This window comes from Armigeres subalbatus, chromosome 2 (assembly GCF_024139115.2).
Source record: "Armigeres subalbatus isolate Guangzhou_Male chromosome 2, GZ_Asu_2, whole genome shotgun sequence".
In the NCBI taxonomy this organism is placed as follows: domain Eukaryota; kingdom Metazoa; phylum Arthropoda; class Insecta; order Diptera; family Culicidae; genus Armigeres; species Armigeres subalbatus.
Genome location: NC_085140.1, coordinates 235,692,313 through 235,716,634, shown reverse-complemented (window position 1 = coordinate 235,716,634; position 24,322 = coordinate 235,692,313). Strand labels below are relative to the sequence as shown.

The following is a 24,322-nucleotide window of genomic DNA, read 5'->3' as shown; positions in this document are numbered from 1 at the left end:
GTTGAATTCAATTGACTTGGCAAAAGTTGAACATGTTCAACTTTCTTTTCGTTCAAGTGAATTGAATTAAGATGTTTACACGTTCCATTCGCGTGCGATTCAAGCGACTTGCTCAATTCACTTGCCTTGTCTAAACGTAGCAATAGTGTTATATACCAATCAACACGTCGAAGACGAAGTACATGATAGGAAGTTTGCATCGGTGGTGACGAAATCGAGGTAGTAGAAGAATTTGTGTACTTGGGCGCACTGGTGACTGCCGAAACGTTGGGGATGCCATCCAACAGCCAAAGACCAATAAAGAAGCTGGTAAGGATGGTATAGGAGCTGAGCTCATCAAGATGGGCCCGGAAAAGCTGGCCATTTGCCTGCACAAACTTATACCATCCTCTAATGCCGCCTACAAAGTGATATCACCGACGAACCGACGTGTCATCCCATGGAAAAAAAAAATCAAATTTGCTGCCCACGACGCCATGATGAAAGATCATCGAACACTACCGCCACCCCCATAATGGCTCGCGAAGTTTTCGTATAGCTCAGCCACCAACCTAAGTGTATTAACATTGAGATTCTCACGTCTGAATGTGTGAGTGGCGATAAAAGGAAAACAAACACTCCTAGATGGTGCAACTCAGCAAAGATTGGGTAAAAACAATCCCGTGGCAAGACATGCTTTTCAGCGTAGCGAACATCTTCATGAATATGTCCAGCATACATTTTGAAAAGTACTTCTCCCGAATCGTGCGTTTACAAGCAACTACATTTTATCCAAACTATTGTTGGCTACATATTTTCAAATTATTCAAAAATAATACCAGCTATTATGGGCATGTAAATATAATCCTAAAACATCTTTCTGCACACCATTTATTTCATTTCAATTTCACTATTGAATGTTGTTCGAATTGCATCCCCGGACCATTTCAACTGTGATGCTCATCACAGTATAAACAATAATAATATCTTTTGTTTGATTAGGAGCGGGAGAACAAGTTACGAAATATGATTTCGTGTAGCGTTTGATTTCACCTATCGATGCACTCCAATTCGTTAGTTTATTATATTTTATCATCAAATAACATAATTCCCATGGTCAAAGATGAAAATCTTGCAAATTATTTCGAAAACAAGTTTCAGATTTAACCAAAACAAATAGTAAACAAAACACATAATGTTTATTTTCGTACAATAACAACGGACGGTAATGAGCTACCGTCCGTGGACATGGTGGCTATTGTCAAACCCCTTGTGGTAGTATATAGGACGCCAGGGGGGTGGGTAAAAATGAGTATATTTCCATATATTTTTTTAACTCTTTTGAAATCATTGTGATGACCCGATCATTTTTAAGGTTATGAGCAGAAGGAAAACAAACATGTTTTTACACATGACGAATTGCACATTAGTGTGCGAGAGCTAAACGTCACTCACAGTGTATGTAATTATTAATTACATACACTCTGACGTCACTCATCTCTTATAGAGTGGAGTTGTGTCTTAGCTCATTTTTTGACAGGAGCGATCGCCCGCAAAAGCGAATGACCGTTATTGTCGCGCTTATCTTTTTCTAGACTTTCGCGGCGGTCTTACTCTCGCAGGCTCGACTGCGAAGGTAGACGTCAAGATAGCCGCCGTGTTAAAAGATAGGGAAAATTTTCCCTCGCAAAACAAAACCACGTGCTTTTCGTCAAATGACAGCAGTACTCGATTGTATTAGTGAGAGGCTACCGGAGTCACTGAGTATATGGAGAGTGTTTATCATGACAAGTGCATTCGGTGGGTATGATTTTTATTGACTCTGTCGTGTTTAGTGACTGTTGCGATTACCTGAGAAGCAGCCAGCAGGACGCCGCAGTATTCTATATTTTCTCGAGATGCATAATAAAAAGTGTGGGACAATCAGAGAGCGCCAGTGACACGTCGGTTCGTCGGTTCTGATATTCCAGATCATCTTCCGTCGTCTGTCAACATTAGTGAATTAGTTCGTGGAAAGTTATCAAGCCAGCTTCGTTGACGGCCGCTAGATAAAGGACCAGATCTTTACTGGCTCCAGAAGAAACTGCGGTCAAAAAAGATTTACATCCGCACCAAATGTGTCATGTACAAAGCGCTCATAAGACCGTTATTCCCCTACATTCATGAAACTTGGTAAAAACGCAGTAGCGGTGATAGAATACATTTTTGTCTCATACCAGCTACGATACGGAAAGGGGCGGACAAGACCCCATTGTGCAGAATTCTATACGAGAAAGTCGTACTGTGCCTTGATGAGGTCGATGATTTTCTCAGGAACCCCCTTGCGTCTCAGGGCGCCCTACATATTCTCGTGATTGAGACGGTCGAAAGCTTTCTCGTAGTCAATGAATGTACCAAGTAAAGGGGCTCTTGGAATTCGTTCAATTGCTCTAGAATGGTACGGAGCGTGACAATATGGTGAACACAGGATATTCCAGCATGGAACCCGGCCTGCTGCTGCCGGAGAGTCGTTTCGATCTTCTCCTGAATCCGAGCTAGGATAACTTTGCTTAGAACTTTGATAAGGGTACACAGCAACATAGCAAACGTTCGGGGAAACTGGAGGAACATCGCCCAAGACCGAGAATTATGGAGCTCTACTATACGCCAGGCATAGGTGTATAGACGCTGTAGCCAACCAGGTATCCAGGTAGGTACACATCAACATAATGCCTCGCCAGTTATCGCAAACAGTTAGGCCACCCTTTTGAGGAACCTTCACTAAGATCCTTGCATCCAGTCAACCGGGAAAATTGCAGTGCCCCAGATATTACGAAATAAACGATGCAGTAGTTGAGCGGATGTCATACACGCATAGAAATTTTGTTACGTTGATTCAACAAATTGGTTTGTTGAATCCAACCATGACCGTTTGTTTCAATGAAAATCAAAATTTGTAATGTCAACAAACCAATTTTAGTTGATTTCGCCATAAATTATGTTTACTTTTACAAATTGGTTTGTGGATATAATCTGTCAAAGAAAACTAATATGGCTGCTAATAGCGTACCAAATGCCAAATCAGTTGCAATGGGAAAGAAGTGACTCCGCGTGAATTTTTTCTAGTGGAAAGTGACATGGAAAGTAACAATCGAAAGTGTAATGGATATCAAAATTGTTTTTTAAACGTAGAAGTAAGTATATATTTAAAAATAAAGCCAAATATCTATTATTTTATAAATATAAATATTCCATCTTTTAGCAAATGCCTCAGTTTGATCCCGTTATCTTTCTCATCAGACGAATGGAAAAAGATGATTGGGCCGAGGTTGGGGGCCCTATTGTAATGGATACGCAATCTAAAAACTGAATTGTTATTTATAATAGCATAGAACTATAGTCTGCAAATAAAAAATTGTAATATATTGTTTTGTAAAATATTTGTGTGTTTCGTAACTTCAACCTCAAATGTAAAGAAAAAATATTGACAATTCTACAAAATATAGTGGTTTTAACAAACACGTTTTGTTAAACTAATAAAAATATTATAAAACGACAAAACGTCAAAATAAAATGTATAACTATCATGATTGTTGGAACAACAAACATATTGGGTTGAATTCAACAAATATGTTTGTAAGCCCTGAGATAACAAACAAGTTTGTCGAATTTGACCCTGTATTTTGTAAAGTTTACAATTTATTTCTGTGCGTGTAGGGTCAGCTTTGAGCATCTCGGCTGATATGCGATCGGCCCCTGGGGCTTTGTTCGATTTTCTGCTTTGGATGGTTGTTTGAATCTCTAGCAGTGATGACTGATGGAGCTTCGGTATTGAAGCGTGTTATACATTGGATCCTACACAGTAATCTTGGATTAACGAAATCGGTAAAATTTTATTGACTTTTTGAACAGCTGAAAAAAATCGGTAGTTATTTTAATTACAGAAAACTCGGTAATACAAAACGCTCTTGAATTGTCAAAAAGTACTGAGTTGTTTGGTAAACTTTCAGTTTGCTGTGTTCTTCAGCGAAAAATATTTTTAAAATTATGATCCGAAATATCGACAAAACATGATTCAAAGTTGAAATCTTAGGAAGATAAAGGTAGCGAATTGATCAACATAATGTAACCAAAGTCCATAGGCAGATCATTCCGAGAAGGGGGTGGCCTGGCTGGCACTTGAAAAAGTTGTTCGAAGTGCTTGATTAATAGCTGACCATTTACGTCTTTCACAGGAATTGTTGCATTCATCTTCGCATCACTTAAGCTTCGTGAGATATCATAGAAAATGTCCCCGGTCGCTGTGGCTCTCTCACCTTCGTCGGACAGAGAGTCCGCCCACGTTCTCTTGTCCCGTGGACATGATTCGAGTATCGTTGACGGACTGAGACTCTGTTTTTTCGCTATATCGCGGCTTTGGCTTCTTTTCGCTCCTTTATCTTCTTCCAGGTCTCATCTTCCATCCATTGTTTTCTCTGGTTGCGCAGTTCGCTCAGTATATTCTCGCTGGTGGCGATGAAGGCATTCTTGATGGCGGTCCATTGTTCTTTTACGCTACCACCTTTCGAGATATCTTCAGCACGTGTTTCCAGTTCTTCAACGAACTACGGTTCAACCGTGGCATATTCTAGTCAGTGTATGTTGAACCGTCGTCCGATTCTCTCCTCCTACCGACGAATCCGCGCAACGCGCAAAGGTATTTCGCCAATGAGGAGGTGATTATCAGACCCGATATATGAACTACGTTTATTCCGTACATCAAAAGGCCACGTTTCCTTTTTTCTGACGCAGATGTTGTCGATTTGGTTTTCTGTAAAGCCGTCACGGGAGACCTACGTGACCTTGTGAACCGGTCGATGAGGGAAGAGCGATCCCCTGATCACCATGTCGTTATTACCACCAAAGATGGCAAGAAGCAACAAGATAACCGAGTTCAAAACTCACCGGAGACACTGAAATCAATGAAAGTGCTTCCATATGCCGTACAAAAAACTCCATTAATACTTATTTTTGATGGTTTTGTTTATCGTGTATCGAGAATGTAAATATAAAAAAGAGCACAAAAGTTACATTTGGCATTATCTTTCGGTATTTTATTCAAAGGACGTATGTGATTTTGACATTCAACGTCGATTTATCCAATCTGATAGCCTTCCCACGCAAACCATTACCATAGACAGCAAGGGGGAGGCTACGGCTACCTGTGTGGGATTTGTTTGCATGAGAGTGCCATCAGATTGGACAAATCGACGTTTGAATCTTTGTTTAAAAAATCACATACGTCCTTTTGAATAAGTACCCGAGATCTGTGTTTTTTGTTTCTGCAACGAGATTGATTCGTGACTTCTGTTTAGACATATTTTTCTGATAGCCTCTTACTTTTTTCTTTGAAACCATGTTCTCCTCCTACACAATAACAAGTCGCTCCATAGAATTGATAACTCGTTCCACATAAAATGCGTAATCATGATCATGGACCAGATGATTGTCACAAGTTTTCCTTGTATTTTCGTTAGCTCGGTGTGTTTCCCGATCGATGCCAACATTTCCCAATTCAACTTCTCCAGCAACATCAATTTCATTATCCTCATATTCGTGGCCCAAATCCATTGAAGTTGCTTCTTCGTTCGATGAAACATATATTTCCATCGAAGTTGATATTACTGCTGCAGGTTTAACTGGGAAAAGCGATGGAGCTGCGAAATGCCTTAAGCGAAAATGAATTTAATAGCTGGATTTTGTCGAGGATTTTGTTATCATTGTTCTTTATGATCGTGCCCTTGAGATTCATTTCTGTGATTTGTAAAAGCAGAGTTGGCAAAATGCTTCGAGTAGATTTGACTGCTCTTATTGATACCCGGTTTTTGAAAAAACTCGGTCCAGGGTCTCACATCCATAAACATAATTTAATATACGCACTTCATTAAATGAAAATAAGATTCGTAAACATCTTACCAGTTCCCTTTTAAAGAAACTGTTTTTGGCCATCACCTTGTATGAGTTGTTTGCATGGTGCAATGGCTCAGCTGTTTTTGTTTTATTTTATTGACATTTCTTCAAAAGATGTACGATTAAAATTAACAGTGTACTAGTTCGATTTTTGTTCACTTGGGGCGCTTGTCGTGTCTCCCTAAAATCATATATTGTTACCTTTGATTGAACTGAACTTGAGTTGCGTGCTCTTGCCTACGCAATGCGGTCGGGTCTGAGCTTGACGACCGACTGGCAAATAGCTTACACAAACCTCACTTGATCAGTACCGTTGCTGATGAAGAATGTGTATAGCCGCCAGACATTCTAAATACTCACGCTCCTCTAATGTGGACGTGTACAATGCACATGTAAGTATTGGCTTGAGAAATGGATTTAAGAGTGATTTGACTATGCGTCCAATTTGGAATCTCGAGCTCGTTCAGTAGCCGCTAGGTTGCGAAGGCCGACGGAGGTCCTTCGTAGCTTAGTTGGTTAAAGCACCAGTCTAGCGTACTGTAGGGTCATGGGTTCGAGTCCCATCGAAGGGAAAGTGGTTACCTCCAATACATATTCCAAATCAATATCTTCCACATAACGTACATATTCACATATGAGTTTTAATAACACCATATCCGGTTATCTTCTGATTTAGCTTTTATCATTACTTTTTCATAGCAATGATATAAATCTCGGGAACTTTTTCAAATCGGCGTATGTAACATTTTGATCAAGCTGAGAAAATGAGCTTGGAAGTTTTCAGATTTCATTTTTATTCCTATTTAGAAACTAATCATTTTTATTGCAATTGAATACACCTCAACGATACATTATGAAAAGGTTCATCGTCACTGACTCTGAAATCTGCACTGCGTGTGAACATTTTAGTTATTTTGATAAAATATGTTACAACGTTCTGCAACAGATAAATCACATACGTCGTTTTGATACGTCTTTCATGCACCGAGGTCATGCTACTTTCGTCGAAATGTTACGCTGCTTCGTACGCTGCATTGTTGATACGTCGAAATGTTGCGTCAAGTTGAAACGTTTCACGCACATGCGACAAAAAAATTGCAACACTTACAACACGACGTAACAACATTTGCTGCAGAAAAACAACGTACAGTATCCCCCCCCTCATCCGGACCTCGCTAGTCCGACGACTCGTTAGTCCGGATCTCGCTAATTCGGAATTTTCCGGATTAAAAAGTATCAACACCCACATTATGCTGTCAGTTTTCAAATTTGTGCTGTGATTTTGTTTTGGTTCATTTGTATGGATTAACGAGAGAAACCTCGATAGTCCGGCCATACATTTGTCGGATCAGCGGGGGGATACTGTAAAATGTTTTTCTTAACGAAAATCAGAATATTAAAGCAACATGCTTAATTTTGAAATCAGTGATGAAAAAGTACAAGCAGACGCACGTTTTAAACTATTTAGTTGTTCGAAAAGACTATTTAAAGTACATTTTCTGCTAAGCGGTGTATGTGCAATATTTTCAACAATGATGTTACACCGTTTTGCAAAAAATTGATTTACATGTTTAGAAACACATTTTCATGTAGATTTGAAAATATACACATTTTTAGATGAATTTTATGCCATATGCTGTTGAAAACGGGTTTGTTTACAATTTGCGACATACGCCGTTTTGAAAAAGTACCCGAGAAATAGTGTTTTTGAATATAATAGTGCTATGAATATAAATGAATTGTATAATATGTTCAATTCATATGAAATTATTAAAGTAAAGGAAAAAATGTCAAGTTTCCAAAGACCAGTTTTGGAGTAAATCCGTAACGTAACGTATTAGATTTTATTTAAATCAATCACGTAGAGATGTGAAAATTTATGTTGTAGACCATAAACTCGTATTGCATTATTTTCTGGTAAAACTCAAAATCTATTGATCATTTTGATATCGTCATTGGGTGCGACAAAGAATCAAATTGGGTTGAAAAAAATAGGCACTTATCAACAACTTAAAATGTTTTTTAGTAGCAAGAAACTAATTCAACCATAAGAGTCGTTTTCCAACGATTTTATTATCGACCTCTTGGCTGCCAGTAACAGCGATGAATTCTTTCTTAACTCATCGTCACCCCCGATGGCGGTATTTGAACCGATCTTCGTTTTTAATAGTTTTCAAATAAATATAAACGGCTAGATTTCATGAATTTCTAACATTCACAATTTATCAAATTCTATAGGGCCCTTTGTTTTTTAAAGATTTTTCTACATTTAAATATGTTACAAACAATAAACAAAACGCATAAGCAACTACTTTATACGTTTTCAATTTGCAAAATTGAATTACAAAATTTGTGTAATATTTTGTGCATTATAAAGTAGATATTTAAAAAAACATTAAAAACAAGACAAAAATATTACATAATCATATTACATCCTTACAAATATTACAACCTTACATAAATCTCAATAATATTTACTCGCTATATGATATTTGATAGATTTGATTGACGACATCACCAACACCATCGAAAACATGTGTTGGCAGTCAAAAAGTTGCACCCAAACCGTTCGTATTTGCGGTGGCAAATGTTGCACCGCCGGTGTACACCGTTCGGAATAAACGAAAACGACATCAGGCATTGTTCAGGGTAGTCACCTGGGACCACTGATATTTCTGATCTATTTCAACGACGCCATTCTGACAATCAAGGGACCACGGCTTTGCTACGCAGACGACCTCAAACTGTATCTCCGAATTTATTCAATTGAAGACTGTAACTCACTACAACGTCAACTGGATGCCTTTGCAAGTTGGTGCGTGCTTAACCGAATGGATGTTAACGAGCCGGTGACAAGCGCGGTGTCATCATCATCAATAGACATAGCCCGCTGTCATCATTGAAATGCAGTATGAAAACAAATTATAGTCGTTTTCTGAGATTCGCATTGCGCAGATTAGCGTGGCAAAACCCCTTCCGTCTTCCAAGCTATGAAAGCCGTTGCCGTTTGATTTATCTGAAAACCCCTTTCTGTCCTCCGAAGCACAACGAGGGCATTACTGATAGCAGATCTACTACAAGGACGACTCGACTGCCCTTCTCTTCTGGAACAAATTAACTACCACGTGCGGGGTTGCAGGTCCCTTAGGAATAATTCGATGTTCAGGACTCCTATGCACCGAACGAACTACGGTATGTTCGGTGCTATCGGCGGTCTTCAAAGACTATTCAACAGAGTTGCATCTCTTTTTGATTTTAACTTGTCCCGTCAACTAATTCGCGAAAGGTTCAGTTCTTTTTTTAGGAATAGTTGATAATGATACTTGACCATATAATGTAATTTCGCATTTTGTAATTAATTATAAGTAAGCATCATTGGGGCCAATACAGCCTGTTGATGTATCATATAAACAAATAAACAGAACATTGTAAATTTATGTCCAAGTCGAGTGGTTTAATACCCGGAACATAGGCATTTAACTTTGATTGAATTGAACAGTAGGCTGCATTGGCCCAAGGTTCCCTATCCACTGGGATGGGGCTGCCATATATTGTATAGCTTTCGGGGAATAGCATTTCATACTCAGCCGTTGGATGCCAGAACAGACGCTGTTTGAGCAGCACCTCCTTGGTGAACAGACGCTCGATCAGTCGGGTCAAATTTGTTTAATGTCCTTTCCAACACCAGCACTAGGCTAGTGCGCTTTGAGCGCCACACGGTCGCTTTGATTAAGCTTTGATAGGACCTGCTTGCGGATACTTGAAGCTTTTTATAGAAGTTCTAATATTAAATGTCGAACAAATTCCGAGGTCAATTCATATGAGAATAGTTGAAATCAAGGCTACGTTTTGACAGAAAAGGTAAATTGAGCAACTCAGTGGAATTCAATTGACTTGCCAAAAGTTGATTTCTTTTCGTTCAAGTAAATTGTTAAGACCGTTAAGACGTACAATTCGAGCTACTTGTTCAATTCACTTGTCACTTATAAAATACTAGTCGACCCGGCAGACGTTGTCCTGCGTAGTAGACAAAAATGTTGTTGCCGAAATTTCCTTACGATTCTTAATTTTAGTTTTCCACGATTTACTCAACCTTACTCGTAATTTTTGCATGAGGAAATATCATATAAACCCGTCGGAAACTATAACGAATGTAGCTGCTGAAGGAATGAAGAAAATCCAACCAACCGTTTTCGAGTTATGCGGATACGAACACAGACCATTTCATTTTTGCCTTTCTCGTATACTAAGTATACGTAAAGGCTATAATTTCACTCCAAAACCAAACTTTTGATAGAAGGCTCGGAGACCCATAGTGTTATATACCAATCGACTCAGCTCGACGAATTGAGGTGATGTCTGTTTGTCTGTATGTATGTATGTGTGTGTGTGTGTATGTGTATGTGTACAAACTTTGTAGACATTTTTTTGGAACTAGCATTACCCGATTTACTCGCAACAAGTTGCATTCGACGGGGAATGCGGTCCCATTGTTTGCTATTGAAAATTGGCCTGATCGGACATTGCATTTCGGAATTATTGAAAAATCATTGTTTTTTCCCAAGGGTCCCCCCTTGGAAAAAAAATTTCAAAACCGAAAAAAATTTTTTTTCAAGAGTGGTGGAAATGCATAGTAATTAATGCAAAAACCTGCAAAATGATAGAAAATATGCGATCTATCCCCCTAAAGTATTTTTTTGACATTTCCTTTGTGATTTTTTCAGTACATTTTACGATGCACGAGAAAGGCGCCATCGCCGCTAGGTGGATTAATCTGGGTTTTATTATATAGATTCCGCATACATACATACATACATACATAGATTCCGCATACATCCGCAGAGCGAGTGAGTGAGAATGAGTTAGAGCGAGTGGGTGAGAATGAGTTAGAGCGAGTCTCACTATGCACTATTTCTCAAATATCACTGCTCACTTTTCACTTCCCACTTCTTAGTACTCATTTCTCACTTTACTCTTTTTATTTCTCATTCTCAATTCCCACTTCTCACTATTAATTTCACTTTTCACACCTCATTTTTTCACTAATCATTCTTCACTTCTCACTTTTCATTAGTCACTTTTCACTTTTCTTTTCTCACTCTTCATAACTTCTCACTGCTCATTGCTCATTGCTTACTTACTCATTTTTTCATTTCTCGCTTATTTCACACTTCTCACATTTCTCACTTTTCACTATCCACTTCACTAAATTCTTCCCCTAATAAATTTCCGTCATAGATTACACATTTCCCGTGCGGAATCAATTCAACCGGAATTATTTCCCCGCGGGATTTGCATCTCTACACATGGGATTTTTAACCGTACACTTTTCCCGCGATTGGGTTTACACTTCAGGAAAATATTTTTTCGTGTAGACTTCTGCTCCTGTCACGGGAAACGCAAATCCCGCTCCCATTTAAATTACATGGGAGACCAAATCCCGGGACACGTTTTCCGAACTGTAAACTAGCCTTTACCAAGACTGAAATTTAATGTACTAATATTCGATTCGCGAATTGTATACATTTTCATTGTGCTCTGAAAAGTCTGCCCGGGGCTTAGGTGAAACCTGAAACAGTCAAGGAAACAGTTGAAACTCGATGGTCAACTGTGATGAAAAGAAGAACAAGTGTCAAAACAAGGGAAGAGAAGCAGCGTTTTTGCAAGTCTCGTCTCAGGTAAATATAAATAACAATACGAACAATACACAGCACTGTATTGACAATTATTGAAGTTCGTGTACGATGCAATAAAGCTTCTGTCAAGTGCATTGAAGTTGGCTGCGATGGCGGCCATACTTCCATGTACTTTCACATTCTCATTTCCGGTTTGCGTGACCGCGATAGCATACTTTCTCGGCTTTCAGTTCGCGTGTGCCGAAAAGTGACAGCATCCCTCCATGTGAAAGAGAGGTAAGTCAGTATGTCGGGAGCTTATCCATTAGTTCGAGCGGGAAAGAATATCACCGAGCTAGTCACAAAACGGTTTTCAGACTTCAACAGCCCGTCAGCTCGATCGTCGCCATCAATCGTTTGTGTTAATTCACCCCGTGTGCCATTGAAGAGCAAAGGCGAGAAGCACTCAGGTCCCAACTTTTCCTCCCTAGTGTCTAATAGTAACCTCTAGCATTAAAAGTGAGTGTTTTCTTGAAAAATTCAATCAGTGATTCGAATTCGAGGGTTTTACGGAAGTGATTTGTCGTTTTCGGTCGTGATTTGAATTGTTTTTTCCGTTCGTCTGGAAAACCGGCTTTACTCCCATCGTGACAGGGGGCTCCTTGGATATTTTTTTCCTCGTTTTGTGGTATTCAGCAGCCAGTTGGTCCAAGTATTCGCTTAGCGCACACAGCAAACGTAGTAAAGGTCTCGTCGCTCAGGCTGCTGAGATCTGCGATTGTGGTCGTATTCATCGTCATTTTTCGAAGTGTTCAATTTAACAGCGGCGAACAGGGATGCCAGATGTGAAGTACATGCATATTGATGAACATATTTTTGTAATTTTATATTCGTGACTTACACTTTACATAACATGGGACATGTTAGTAAAAGTTTATTGATATTTTTTTTAATTTGCACTTGAAAGGTCAATACAACAGGCCAAATTTCCAGTTGGATTGTAGAGTCATAGAAGAAGAAGAAGAAGTAGAAAAATAACTAGATTAGACAATTTCAACACTGTTTGCACACTTAAGTTTTAAAATATTACAATAATTGTTGAGAATCCAACAGAAAATGGTTTCAACGAATCTTTAAAAACTAATGGTAATCTCTACCGGGAAATCTGTAATTGCCGAGATCTCAAGACATACCATTTTTTTACAACATTCTAAATTTCATATACTCAGTGACTGAGTAAAATTGTATTTTGTCAATTTAATACTGAGTATTAAATTGAGAAAAAGGGGACAACACAATTTTATTCAGGCACTTGGTAGATGAAAGTTAGCTTGAAGATCGAAACACCTCACATTCAATCTTAGGTTGCTTTTTGAGATCCTAATGCTATGTTTAGACAAGGCAAGTGAATTGAGCAAGTCGCTTGAATCAAACGCGAAAAGATCGCCTACACACCTTCATTCAATTCAATTGAATGAAAAGAAAGTTGAACATGTTCAACTGAGCTGTCCAATTCACTTGCCATATCAAAACGTAGCTCAACTTAGATAAAAATGTCATTGCTATTCGGACAATCCATTTTTTAGCATACAATGTCGCCTCAATGATTCGACTAAGGGTCTGTCTCATTTGGAGAATTAATCTGAAATTAAACTTAAAAGTGACATTTGAATAATTATCGAATAACCCTGCTCGCAGAGCAAGATTACTTTTGACAGATATCGAATCATTTTGCATCGATGTCTTATTGGAATTGCTGGGTAGCACTAGCCATGCTTATGATTGGGTTATTTGCTTATTTTCGAACTGTCACTTATAAGTTTAATTCTCCAAATAAGACAGACCCTAATTCAGTTCATTTAAATATCGAGATGAGGTAAATACATTAACTCTTTGGAAAGCTGCTGCGGTATAATTTGTTTTCTATGTCAATATTGAGAGTATTGAGCCATATAGAATATTGTCAAATTTTATTATATACTAGACCGGGCAGACGTTGTCCTGCATAGTAGGCGAAAATATGCGTTCTGAACTTCCCAAGCAAAAATCCTATACAAATCCTAATTTCAATTTTTCGCGATTTACTCAACGTAAGTCGTGATTTTCGTAAGAAGAAATATCATATAAACCCGTCGGAAACATTAAAGAACATATCTGCTGAAGGAATGGAGAACATCCATTCAGGCACTGAAAAGGTCGTGATGCGGATACGAACACAGACCATTATTAATTTCTATTATATAGAAAGAATCGTGGGTACTTTGATCAATTTCGCATGAAAGGCAGTCATGAAAGGATGTTGTGCTTTATTTTAAAATTTAAATTTCTAAGTTATTTTAATAGATACATGCGAAAAATAGTGACTAGTCGATAAATTAATCATACTTCTTTAACTCGCCGAGTTGAAAGTGAAAATAAACACAAAAATAAAGTAGATATTGCACACTTTCATGACCTGTCACGGAACAAATATTTTTTGAGATTTTTGTAGCATGCCATTCATCCTTCGCGTTTCAATAGATTTTGAAAGAGGCAGATATGTAAACATCGCGTGACATCTCTTATTGAATATGAGCAGTTCCAGTACTGGTGTAGATTGATAACAAGGGACAGCTGCCATTGTAACCACCACAAAAAAAGGCGTAAACTAAACAGAAAGATTGCCCCTGTTATGACCTGCAGGTGTAACATGCAACAAACTTTCTCTTCTGTTTAGAATCACATCTGTTTATGCTTATCATCTGAAATTATTAACTCATGCGATATCAATTTTGTTCAGCTCGAGCCTGATAAGCAGATGATAAGGGACATAATCCGAAAAAGTGTGATTTTGTAGTTTTCATTAAAGAAATCGTGAAAGTGTGGCGAAACCAAACTGGCATCCCTGTCCGATACTGGCAGTGGCATATTTCTCGACTCGAAGCTCGGTTCATTTTCAGTCGTCGCGAATAATCCGTCGAGGAGACAAACGAAATTCCTTCCAGCAGAGGAGAGATTATTTTTCGGATGGTGTAAACGGTCCAAGAGTGCGTTGGGTGTACGAGTGCGGATTTCGGTGGAAAAACTGACTTCGTGAAAAGCACCGTCGTGTGAATAAGAAAATCTATTTTCAGCGAAATTTTTTTTGTTTCTTCGATTTTCCAGTTTAAGAGTAAACATACTCGCGTAGAAAGTGACAAATTTCGAGTAACCACCACCAGAGAAAAAGAAAAATCATAATGAGCTGGCAGGATTATGTTGACAATCAGCTCCTGGCTTCCCAGTGCGTGTCGAAAGCGGCCATTGCCGGTCACGACGGCGGAATTTGGGCCAAATCCGATGGATTCGAAGTAAGTACTATCAAGTTGTTACTTTTATTTTGCTTTTCGGGACCGTCAATCCTAGTTATTCTGTACGACCTTTCGCATAAAATGGAATGCAAATAATCCCCCACGAAGGGAAGAGTGCGTTATAGTAGTCCGTTCCACGGCCCTTTCAATAGTCTAGCAGTGATGTGGAGCCAGCAAAAAAAAGTTCAAGGGTGTGACCAATGTCTCACGGCGATACCACGCTGACTCATTCACTCGTCGAACCGACACACAGTAAGGCCAAATGAGGCAAACGATCCCGGTTTCTAGAGGCATTAATCATCCACAAGCAAGTGCGACCGCTGCAAATCCCCGTCAACAGATAAAAAGATTCGCCTATCTACATCCGGGGTAATCCGGTTGATTAAACCACCGCGCCGTAATCGGAATCGGGTGGTGGCTCTGCCTTGTGGTGCAAGAAGTGAACATCGATTAAAAATTTGCCGGTTCGCCCTACTTTCAAAATGGCGTTTGGGTGAATTTTCGTAGGATTTTTTCTTCCTTTTACTCTCTTCACTCGACGGGGCCCCCACACAGGCGAAAAAACCACGACGACGATGGCTCAACACACAGAGGCACAAAGTAAGTGGCAAGGTAACAAATCGGAATGAATGGGACCGATCATCGTTTGGGTGCGGGGCTCTCAACCGTTCGGAGGTTGCATACCACGACCCACGTTAGATGGTTCGTTTCGATTTCCCATATACAATAAAGTAACGTATCTAGCAGTGAAACTTCAAAAATAAAAACTTGCGTTGATTTGTCAAAAGATTGATTTTAATCATGTTGACATTCAAAATAGCTGCCTAGCGGCTCATCAGTAAAATCTTAATTAACCCACATCTCCACTCCGAAAGTTTGTGCTTAAAACATCGACTTATGGGGGTGGGGGTTTATTTAAAATAAAGTAAAAATAGGCTTTCTACCGGGGTTTAATTTTTTTTTTACGTATTTTGTCTATGGAGTTTAACGTGTTATATTTATTATACGTTTAGATCCACTCTAAAAAACGGCCAAGTTACACGATTTTTTGTTAGATGTAAGTCAGGACCCATAACGGGGCTTTTTTCTATCCGTAACGGTTCGAGCTCAGAGAGCTTTTCCGAAACGATGCCTTTATCCTCTGCAGATGAGGACAAAGACCCTCCTTAGCCGCGCGGCTACAAAGCAAGACCATGCTGAGGGTGACTGCACGTGGCTGGGTACGATTCCCGGTACCGGTCTAGGCAATTTTCGGATTGGAAATTAACTCGACTTCCCTGGGCATAAAAGTATCATCGTGTTAGCCTCATGATATACGAATGCAAAAATGGTAACCTGGCTTAGAAACCTCGCAGTTAACAACTGTGGAAGTGCTTAATGAACACTAAGGGCGATGACATACTGACGCGTCGAGCGATGCGGAACGCGTCCAAGCACTCGTAAAGCAGAATATCAGCAAGAGAAATTCTTTTGTCTTGGACGTGTTCGCGCATGCACACGCGTGAGTATGTCATCGGCCTAAGCTGCGAGGCGGCTCTGTCCCAGTGTGGGGATGTAATGCCAATTAGAAAGAAAGAAAGAAAGAAAGAAGATGAGGACAAAGACTTATCGCTGTTCTCTTTTCTTGCTTTTTTTGCACTTTTCAGCGACAATTACATTAATTATTAATGTTATTATAAAGTCAATTCAAGTATGAGACACTGAAAACGGCCTTACAGTTAAGGTCGAAATGCGTATCTTTTTTATGTCTCCGCTCCTCTCCAAATTTTATTATATTTAAAGTTTTACCGGAAAAATAATAAAAGTTTTGAGCTTTTATAGAAAATTCTTGAAGAAACTGATGATTTTTTTTATTTTGTCAATTTATGCATTCATTTTTAATTTCCCACCGCCTTCATTATCAAAAGACTAATGGGATAAGCCTTCATCTTTCTCCTATTGATGTTGGTTTGTGTGAGCAAGATATCATGGGCTCAGAATCACTGAAACATGGCTTTGTTTACGTTCGCATTATAAGCCCTAGTGATATGTTATAAAATATTTTAGGTATCATCTAGCCGTTGTTAAAATTATTAAGAACTTCATATACCAAACCAAGGCAAAAATTCCCATCATGATCGCTTGTAATGTGAAAGCTAACAGGGAGCATTGTAATTTGGTCTCTTCAAAATTAAAATTTCGCTTTGGTATGACGACCTTGAACATTAACAGAACTGATCCAGTTTTCAGTTGTTTGACGTAATTGTAAATGTATCAGTATGTAGATTGCGAGTAAGCACGCGCCGGTGATACTTTTTCAAAATCATATTTGTTGTAAACAAAAAGTTAAGCATTCAATGATGAAAATGGTGACGATTTGATGATTGTCAGTGCTTCCCGTGTCACCTTAATGTTCGGGAAAAATGATGCCTATATGCTCATTGGATTCCATAAATATTAGATGACAACAAAGTAAAAAAGAAGTGAAGATTTTATTTTTGACATCTAATCAATGGGCTACTACCTTCATTAGCTTTGTTTGATGAAATTTTAATGTAATCTGTTTGTTCCAGAAGGCAAGCGTTACAATTTGTTTCGCTTTAAAAAATGCATCACTAAAAAAATTCAGAACGTACACAATACCATTAGGTGGATATGGTCCAATGCACCGAATGAACACAATGACGTTTGAGACGGGCGCTGTTTACTAAAAATGAACACTTGCATGAACTCGATGAATGAAAAAGTATTCATTCTTAGTAAACAGCGCCCGTCTCAAACGTCAATGATGAACTCGGTGCATTGGACCATAAGCTGATATTTGTAAGCAACTAGTTGACCCGACAGACGTTGTCCTGCATAGTAGGCAAGAATATGCATTCCGAACTGCCTATGCAAATTTTGCATAGGAATCACAATTTTAGTTATTAACGGTTTGATCAACTTTACTCGTAATTTTCCCATTAGGAAACCTTAATAAAGATTAAAAAAAAAATCCCATTAGGAAATATCATATAAACCCGTCGGAAACTATAACGAATGTTTCTGCTGAAGAAATGAAAAAAATCCATCCAGCCGTTTTCGAGTTATGCGGATACGAACACAGACCATTTCATTTTTATATATATAAATTATATCTCGCGTGATTTTTGAAAACGTCGTAAGTCCAAAAGATAGGCTCTCTTTGTTTACTTTCTCTTTCGATTATTACAAAGCCATACTAACATTTACATTGGATTTTCCAGCACCGATCTGAAGAAAATAGCTTTGTCTAGTGTGCTGAGGTGAAAATATTGCAACAAATTTTAAACTAGCCTAGATATTAGCAAAAGAGAGCGTAATGAAAGAGAGTCTCTCATTTGGACTTACGACGTTTTCAAAAATCACGCGAGATATACTCTACATTCGGAATTGAAATCCACATTAACATATTCATAATTTTGACCCATTTCTTGTGGTATATTTTCATAGCGCGTTTGATTGAAATTCTTACACTCATTTGCCCAGTGTAGGGGTTTAAAATTGGAAATAATTTTGGTCACGAGTGCAACACGACTAGGTAATCGCATAAAATTCACTATTTAAAAACTTTATCTTGAATCTTTTATTCAAAACAAACATCGGTTAAAACCCAGATATAAAAATATGAAAAACTTATAAGAAAAGGTCAAAATAGCACTGTAGGGTGAAAGATTTTACTATTTCTATCAATTCATATCTATTTGTGTATGAATAAATTTTCGATTTAATTTTTTTTCCTCTTTTGGCAAAGGCCGATCAAGCCAATTTTCAATAGGAAACAACTAGACCACATTCCGCGTCGATTGCAATTTGTTGCGAGCAGGGATTGAATCCAAAAGAGAATGATAAAGTCTTCCACTCATCATCTCTGTACATACGATATGTAGCATACGGTGAGAAACTTCGTTATCTATTGAGAGGGATTTCTGCAAACTCTGGTTGCGAGCAAATCGGATAATGCTAAGTACAAAAAAGTGTGTCTCACATTTTGTACACATACACGCACACACACATACAGGCATCATCTCAATTCGTCGAGCTGATTCGATTGGTATTTAACACTATGGGTCTCCGAGTTTGTTTGTTTGTCAGTTCTGGAGTCATTCTATTCTGCCGGTAATCGCATATTTGTCCTATCTTTGCTGGGTTTCCTATTTATATGGGACTGGGACAATAATAAGCGATTACAGACAGTATAGCCTTTACGTACACTGAGGATACTGGTCGTAAGAACATCATACGTTTCTCTTTTGAAATTTCGCCACAAGAAAGTGTATTGATTTTCATACGATTTTCTGATGGAATGCATTTCATACGACAATCTTATGAAATATTTTTAGTTCGTTTAAAAAGAGCGTAACCCGATTTCGAACCATGGACGTCGTGATTAGGAGGCGTGCGTTTACACCACACGCCCACCGACGCTTCGAGAATCTGTCTCGTTGGATACCCAATGAAGAGTTAGAATTGATCGAAAATAGATCCTACGATTTTTATAGTTCAATTCGTATGAAACATTCTCATAAGTTTGGTCGTATGAAAATCTTACGGCCAGTATCCTCAGTGTATACATTGATTACAAGAAAGGCAAAAAGTAACTCATAATTCTAATAAGAATCTGTATTATATTTTTACAAATTTTGGATTATTATTTTCTGTTTATTATTGTCCAACAGATTCGCTCAAATCGCAAGTGTAAGAAATTTCCTTATTCATTGCGGACGGGTACTTGCGTTTTTATCAAACGTACTAGTATATTATCGATTAAACGTATTTGCCCAAACTTGCTCGGGTTGTTTTTTTGTTCGATAAATGATTCAGTTTATGCCTTGGAAAGACAAAATGCTTCAACGGTACCCGGTATTTTTGGTTGAAAATGCTAACAAAATCCTTCACAAGTGCCCAGAAGTCGTTCATAATTAACCACAGGCGGTTAAAGCTATTACATGAAAATCGTTGTTGTTGCAGATGAGCATTATACTGCCGTGAATCGCATATCTGTTCTATCTTTGCTGGGTTTCCTATTCATATGGGACAAATATACGTCCCATCTTCAAATTCTAAAGTAATTTAAACGTCGCAGTTTCAAAACGAAACAACAAAAAGAGCCAGTAGAAACTAGAATACAGGGTCGGTGGGAGAAAATTAACCGTGTTTACCTTTTTAGTCAAAGTTACAATTATTAGCATATTATATAAAAAAATATTTTCGGACAACGTGAATACATTACCACATATTTCTTTATTCATATCGGTGCCTCCAAATATCCTCATTTGGCTGATACGCACGCTTTCAAAACACAGAAAATTATTCCCTACCCTGTTCTATATTTTCGAATGACTGGCTTGGTGATCATATGTCTACCATTTCATCTTCTCCTACACTGACCCCACAATCATAGGTCACACACTAATATGGGTCATTTCCATTTGAACAACGTGCAAAATATAGTGACTAATAATTGTTACAAAGTGACCCATATATGTGGGATCAGTGTACTTTGTATTTTTCCCTATACTACTTCTCATGTTCCGTTCCCATCTTCTATCTTCAACATTTGGTTAGAACTAGAAATTTTTGGAAAGCTCGTGTTCTATAAATATTCAATTAATTCCCATCTCATTGGCAACCCGTCAACCAAGACGAATCTGTGTCATGGAACCTAACCCCCAAATTCCAATTAAATTCCGCATGAACTCTTGGCAAGTATATTTGGAGGTATATTTGGCTTGCAATGGGCGAGTGATTACATCGTCATTTTTCCCAATGACCGTAAGGACGTGGCTGGCGCCGGAATCGATTATTGAAAAGTTTAGTGCTTTTGGACTGTGCACATTGAGGTTGGAAAGCAACTCCCATGCTCCATCCATTTGTTTTCTGTGCAATTACGATTATTCTGATCATTCACGGAGTAGCAACTACTAAATGTACATCAAGCTCAAGGTCAAACCCTGTACTATATTTTTAAACTATCATAAAGTTTCTAGCAGTAGTAACGTTCAAATTTCCTTGGTCTAACTTGTTGATACTGCAAAAGTATTGATATGATCTGATAATTATAATAGTCAATTGATTTGCTATGCATGATAGACTTAGTCAATAAAAACATTATATTTCAATACACACCCCAAATGAAGTACCAGTAAGAATTAAGAAATGCATCATCATGTACATAATGTTCCTAATCTTTTAGAAATCGTATTGAAAAACTTTGACAGTGAACACTTACATGAAGTCACTCGAAGGGCTGATCAACAATGCAAGTTTTCAAAAATAATAACATGAGCGTCGTTCGGAATCAGTGTTATCAGATCATAAGCAACTTTATTCACAATGTAAACAAAGAAAGAGGGTCGACTCCAACAGGTTTGAGAACCTCTGCTGGTGATGAATGCAATATTCGCGTATCAGAACCAATACAAAGCCTGCCGCTATTTTTCCGCAATATGCGTGTTTGTCGGCAACACATCAGCGGTGGTAATCACACGTTCGGATGTAGCTAACGCACACAAACCTCTTCATTTGACAATCGGAAACCTTGTGTACACAATGCACAATCTCTACATACAGGGAGCACAGATTTTGCGGAGAACTTGGTATCTACTTGGCAACGACGGTGTTGTGCAAAATTTCCAAGAGTATTCAATCTCCGCTCAACGTGCCAAACCTCCCGCCACCCACCCACTTTGCACCAACAAGCAGACAGGCCCCAGTAGCGAAACTTTTGAGTGTATTTATAACTGCGGCTGGAAGGACAAAAACCTTATCTGACTCAACATCTCCGAGCTGGCAGCACCAGTCATTGCCATGCCGTTTTTGGTGTTAGGCGACGGAGGTCGAGGTGGTAAAGCACGGCCGTTGCGTTGGGCTGCACTCATATTAGTGCAACATGTTGGGTTCGTCCCCATGAATCGTATCGTGGTCGGTCTGCGCACTAGTCTAGTATTGGTTGGTGCTATAGCGTAGAGGTAATGGGTTGCGTGTTGCGCTGTCCTGCTGGCCGAATAATGTGATTATCCTATCTTGCTTGCCAAATGCTGCGCTGTGCTGGAGATATTTTTTCGTCGATTTTGATGCCTTGTCATCTTATAGAAAGGCAACACTTACATAAAGATGTGTAGCAAAGCGGAGAGTTTAAATACTATTTTTTGTTGATTCTGCTCATTTGTGTCTAATTCCAATCAAATTATTATTGCCCAATTCCGGGATGAAAATGTCAATAAACTTCCGAATAACATAAAGAAACCTAAAATTTCATAGTAACAAAATAAGAAGTAGCATAACTCGCTTATTTAAAGCGTGTTAAATTGAAATCTCATTATACTATTCAACTTTTTTGTAGGGAAAATTATTGCTTTTGCAGATTTCATTTAATTATAGTATGCACAATATGTTCAAATTTGAACTAATGATTCTTTGTATATTATCTTGTGACCTTATTAGAGAAAGTTTGTTCAAACAATTCCTTGCATCAGAGAACCAATACCTGTAACGTTGGGCCATTTCGTGTTCTTATGGACGAAGTAAGATCTATCATGCTCTCATCAACAGCTTCATGTAAATCCTGACCCAACGAATAGTACTACTTCTTCCTATCTCCAACTTAACGTAAAATTTGGTCGCAATTCTCGTGCTTTTGTCCTCCATTGGAATCGAGAATTACACCCCTTGATTTCTTATAGCAGTCTAGACACATCGCACTTTGGCAACGTGAAGGCTATGAAGGTATCATTTGAATTTTTGATAGGAGACTTCCAGATCATCCTATATGTGTAACAATTGACCCAGTACATTTTAAATTTGAGAAATGACCGATTTGCTTGCAAAAGACGCTAATTTTTTGTTTTCTGAAAAGGAGGAGATCTGCCTGACAAAATACCAAAAAAATTTGCAGAAATTTATGTTTCATTTGTATGTGAGCTTTCCATTCCAGAAGGGGGGGGGGGCTGTTCGAATCATCACAGAAACATATCTTCCCTTCCAAAACCTTCGCATGCCAAATTTGTTTCCATTTTCAGAAAAAAATATTTTAAGCTCTTTTTAGTGGAATGTATTCAATCGTCTAAGACGACGACGAGTTAAGTTTAATTCCACCAATTATTTCGATATCTTTGCAGATACGTATTTCGACCACAACTGTGTGGTCGTCTTCAATGTCTCGTACTTGACTTGATTTGTTTCAATTTGCTTGATTAATTCTCGAATTATGAATTTGTATGGAAGCCCCCCTTTTCAAAGAGGGGAGGGGTCTTGAGCCGTCTTAAGAACCTTCCCCGGCCCCAAAAACCTCTACATTCTAAATTTCACACCGATCGGGTCAGTAGTTTCGGAGTCTATAAGGTTCAGATAGACAGAAAATCATTTTTATGTAGGTATATAAAGAAAAGAAAAAGAAAATTCGAAATGATTATCGAACATCGTGTGTGATCTACATGATCGTTAAAACTAAATCTTGTAGTAAGTGTTGCCAAACATTTCAATTTTTAAAATATTAATACAACACGCAAAATTAAATAATTCCAAAATCAAAGTGCAGGAAGGTGTAAAATCCTAGTTCTAAGTGTTTCTGTAATGGCGTTTAGACTGATCATTGATAAACTGTTCCGTGTTCAGTGTATCAATTTTATCAGTAATTCAGCTACAAAAAAGGCTTTCAGAAGATCTATTCGCCGTTTAAAATTTGACATCGATCAGCATATTACTGTTCTAAAACAGAACATCAGAAACAGTAAAAAGTACGCATGACTATCTATTTTCTTTATTGACCCAACCGCATGTAGTACCTCCTGCGGTTATAAAACCACTATCAAATATTACTATCTTATATAATCAAAAAAATATATCAAATGCATTTTCACTAAGCGAACCGAACCAAATCCAATGTATTCCATAAAGAGTAACATCCAACCGGTTTTGCGACTGTATTTCTTTGTTCATGAAGTCATTTCGGGGCTCTGGCTGGTTCACTTTGTCCTTCCACACGATACCACTGCACATTTGTAGTAGTGTAGACGGATTGCGTTGAACAACACGCGTATATCACGTATTTTCTTCTCTTCATTCATATTCATTGTCGTCGTCGTTACTCTTTTCGTGTCTCCTTCCTCCATTGACTATCTGCGGGCTGCGCTGACGGACACATTCTTCTGCTAACTGAACTAACTAGCGAGAAGGTTTCGATGTTGTAGAACCTCGTGGTAGGTAGAGTGTGTCTATCAGAAGTGAATAATCTTCTTCCTCTTCAAACGGCCCATATCTTCCATCGTTGGCGAAGGGCGTCAAGTTAACGATGTGTTAAAACGTTTCCCTTTAGCAAAGATTGTAATTAGCGTAGCTTCTATCCATATCCGGTTTTGTTATCACGCTAGTTACGTCGATCAGCAGTCCTCAGCGTATCCGTCAAGAAAGAATGTATTAGTGAAATGACAAAGATAAGGGACCAAAATGATATAAATTGGTTTTGCTTGATTT

At 38.4% G+C, this 24,322-nt stretch overlaps 1 protein-coding gene across 4 annotated transcripts in view; it reads left to right on the top strand.

Annotated features, from left to right (window-relative positions):
* Window positions 1-11,883: 11,883 nt before the first annotated feature.
* The window catches only part of LOC134211907 (profilin), a 40,220-nt gene continuing 27,781 nt past the window's right edge, over window positions 11,884-24,322 (top strand). Inside the window, exons 1-2 of one of the 4 annotated variants that reach the window (XM_062689288.1) lie at window positions 11,884-12,041; window positions 14,667-14,851. In XM_062689288.1, coding sequence (XP_062545272.1) covers window positions 14,741-14,851 — 111 coding nt within the window. In that variant the 5' untranslated portion in view covers window positions 11,884-12,041; window positions 14,667-14,740. Of the gene's footprint in view, window positions 12,042-14,466; window positions 14,549-14,635; window positions 14,852-24,322 lie in introns of those variants that run through there. The other 3 variants (XM_062689290.1, XM_062689291.1, XM_062689289.1) reach the window with 3 other exon arrangements.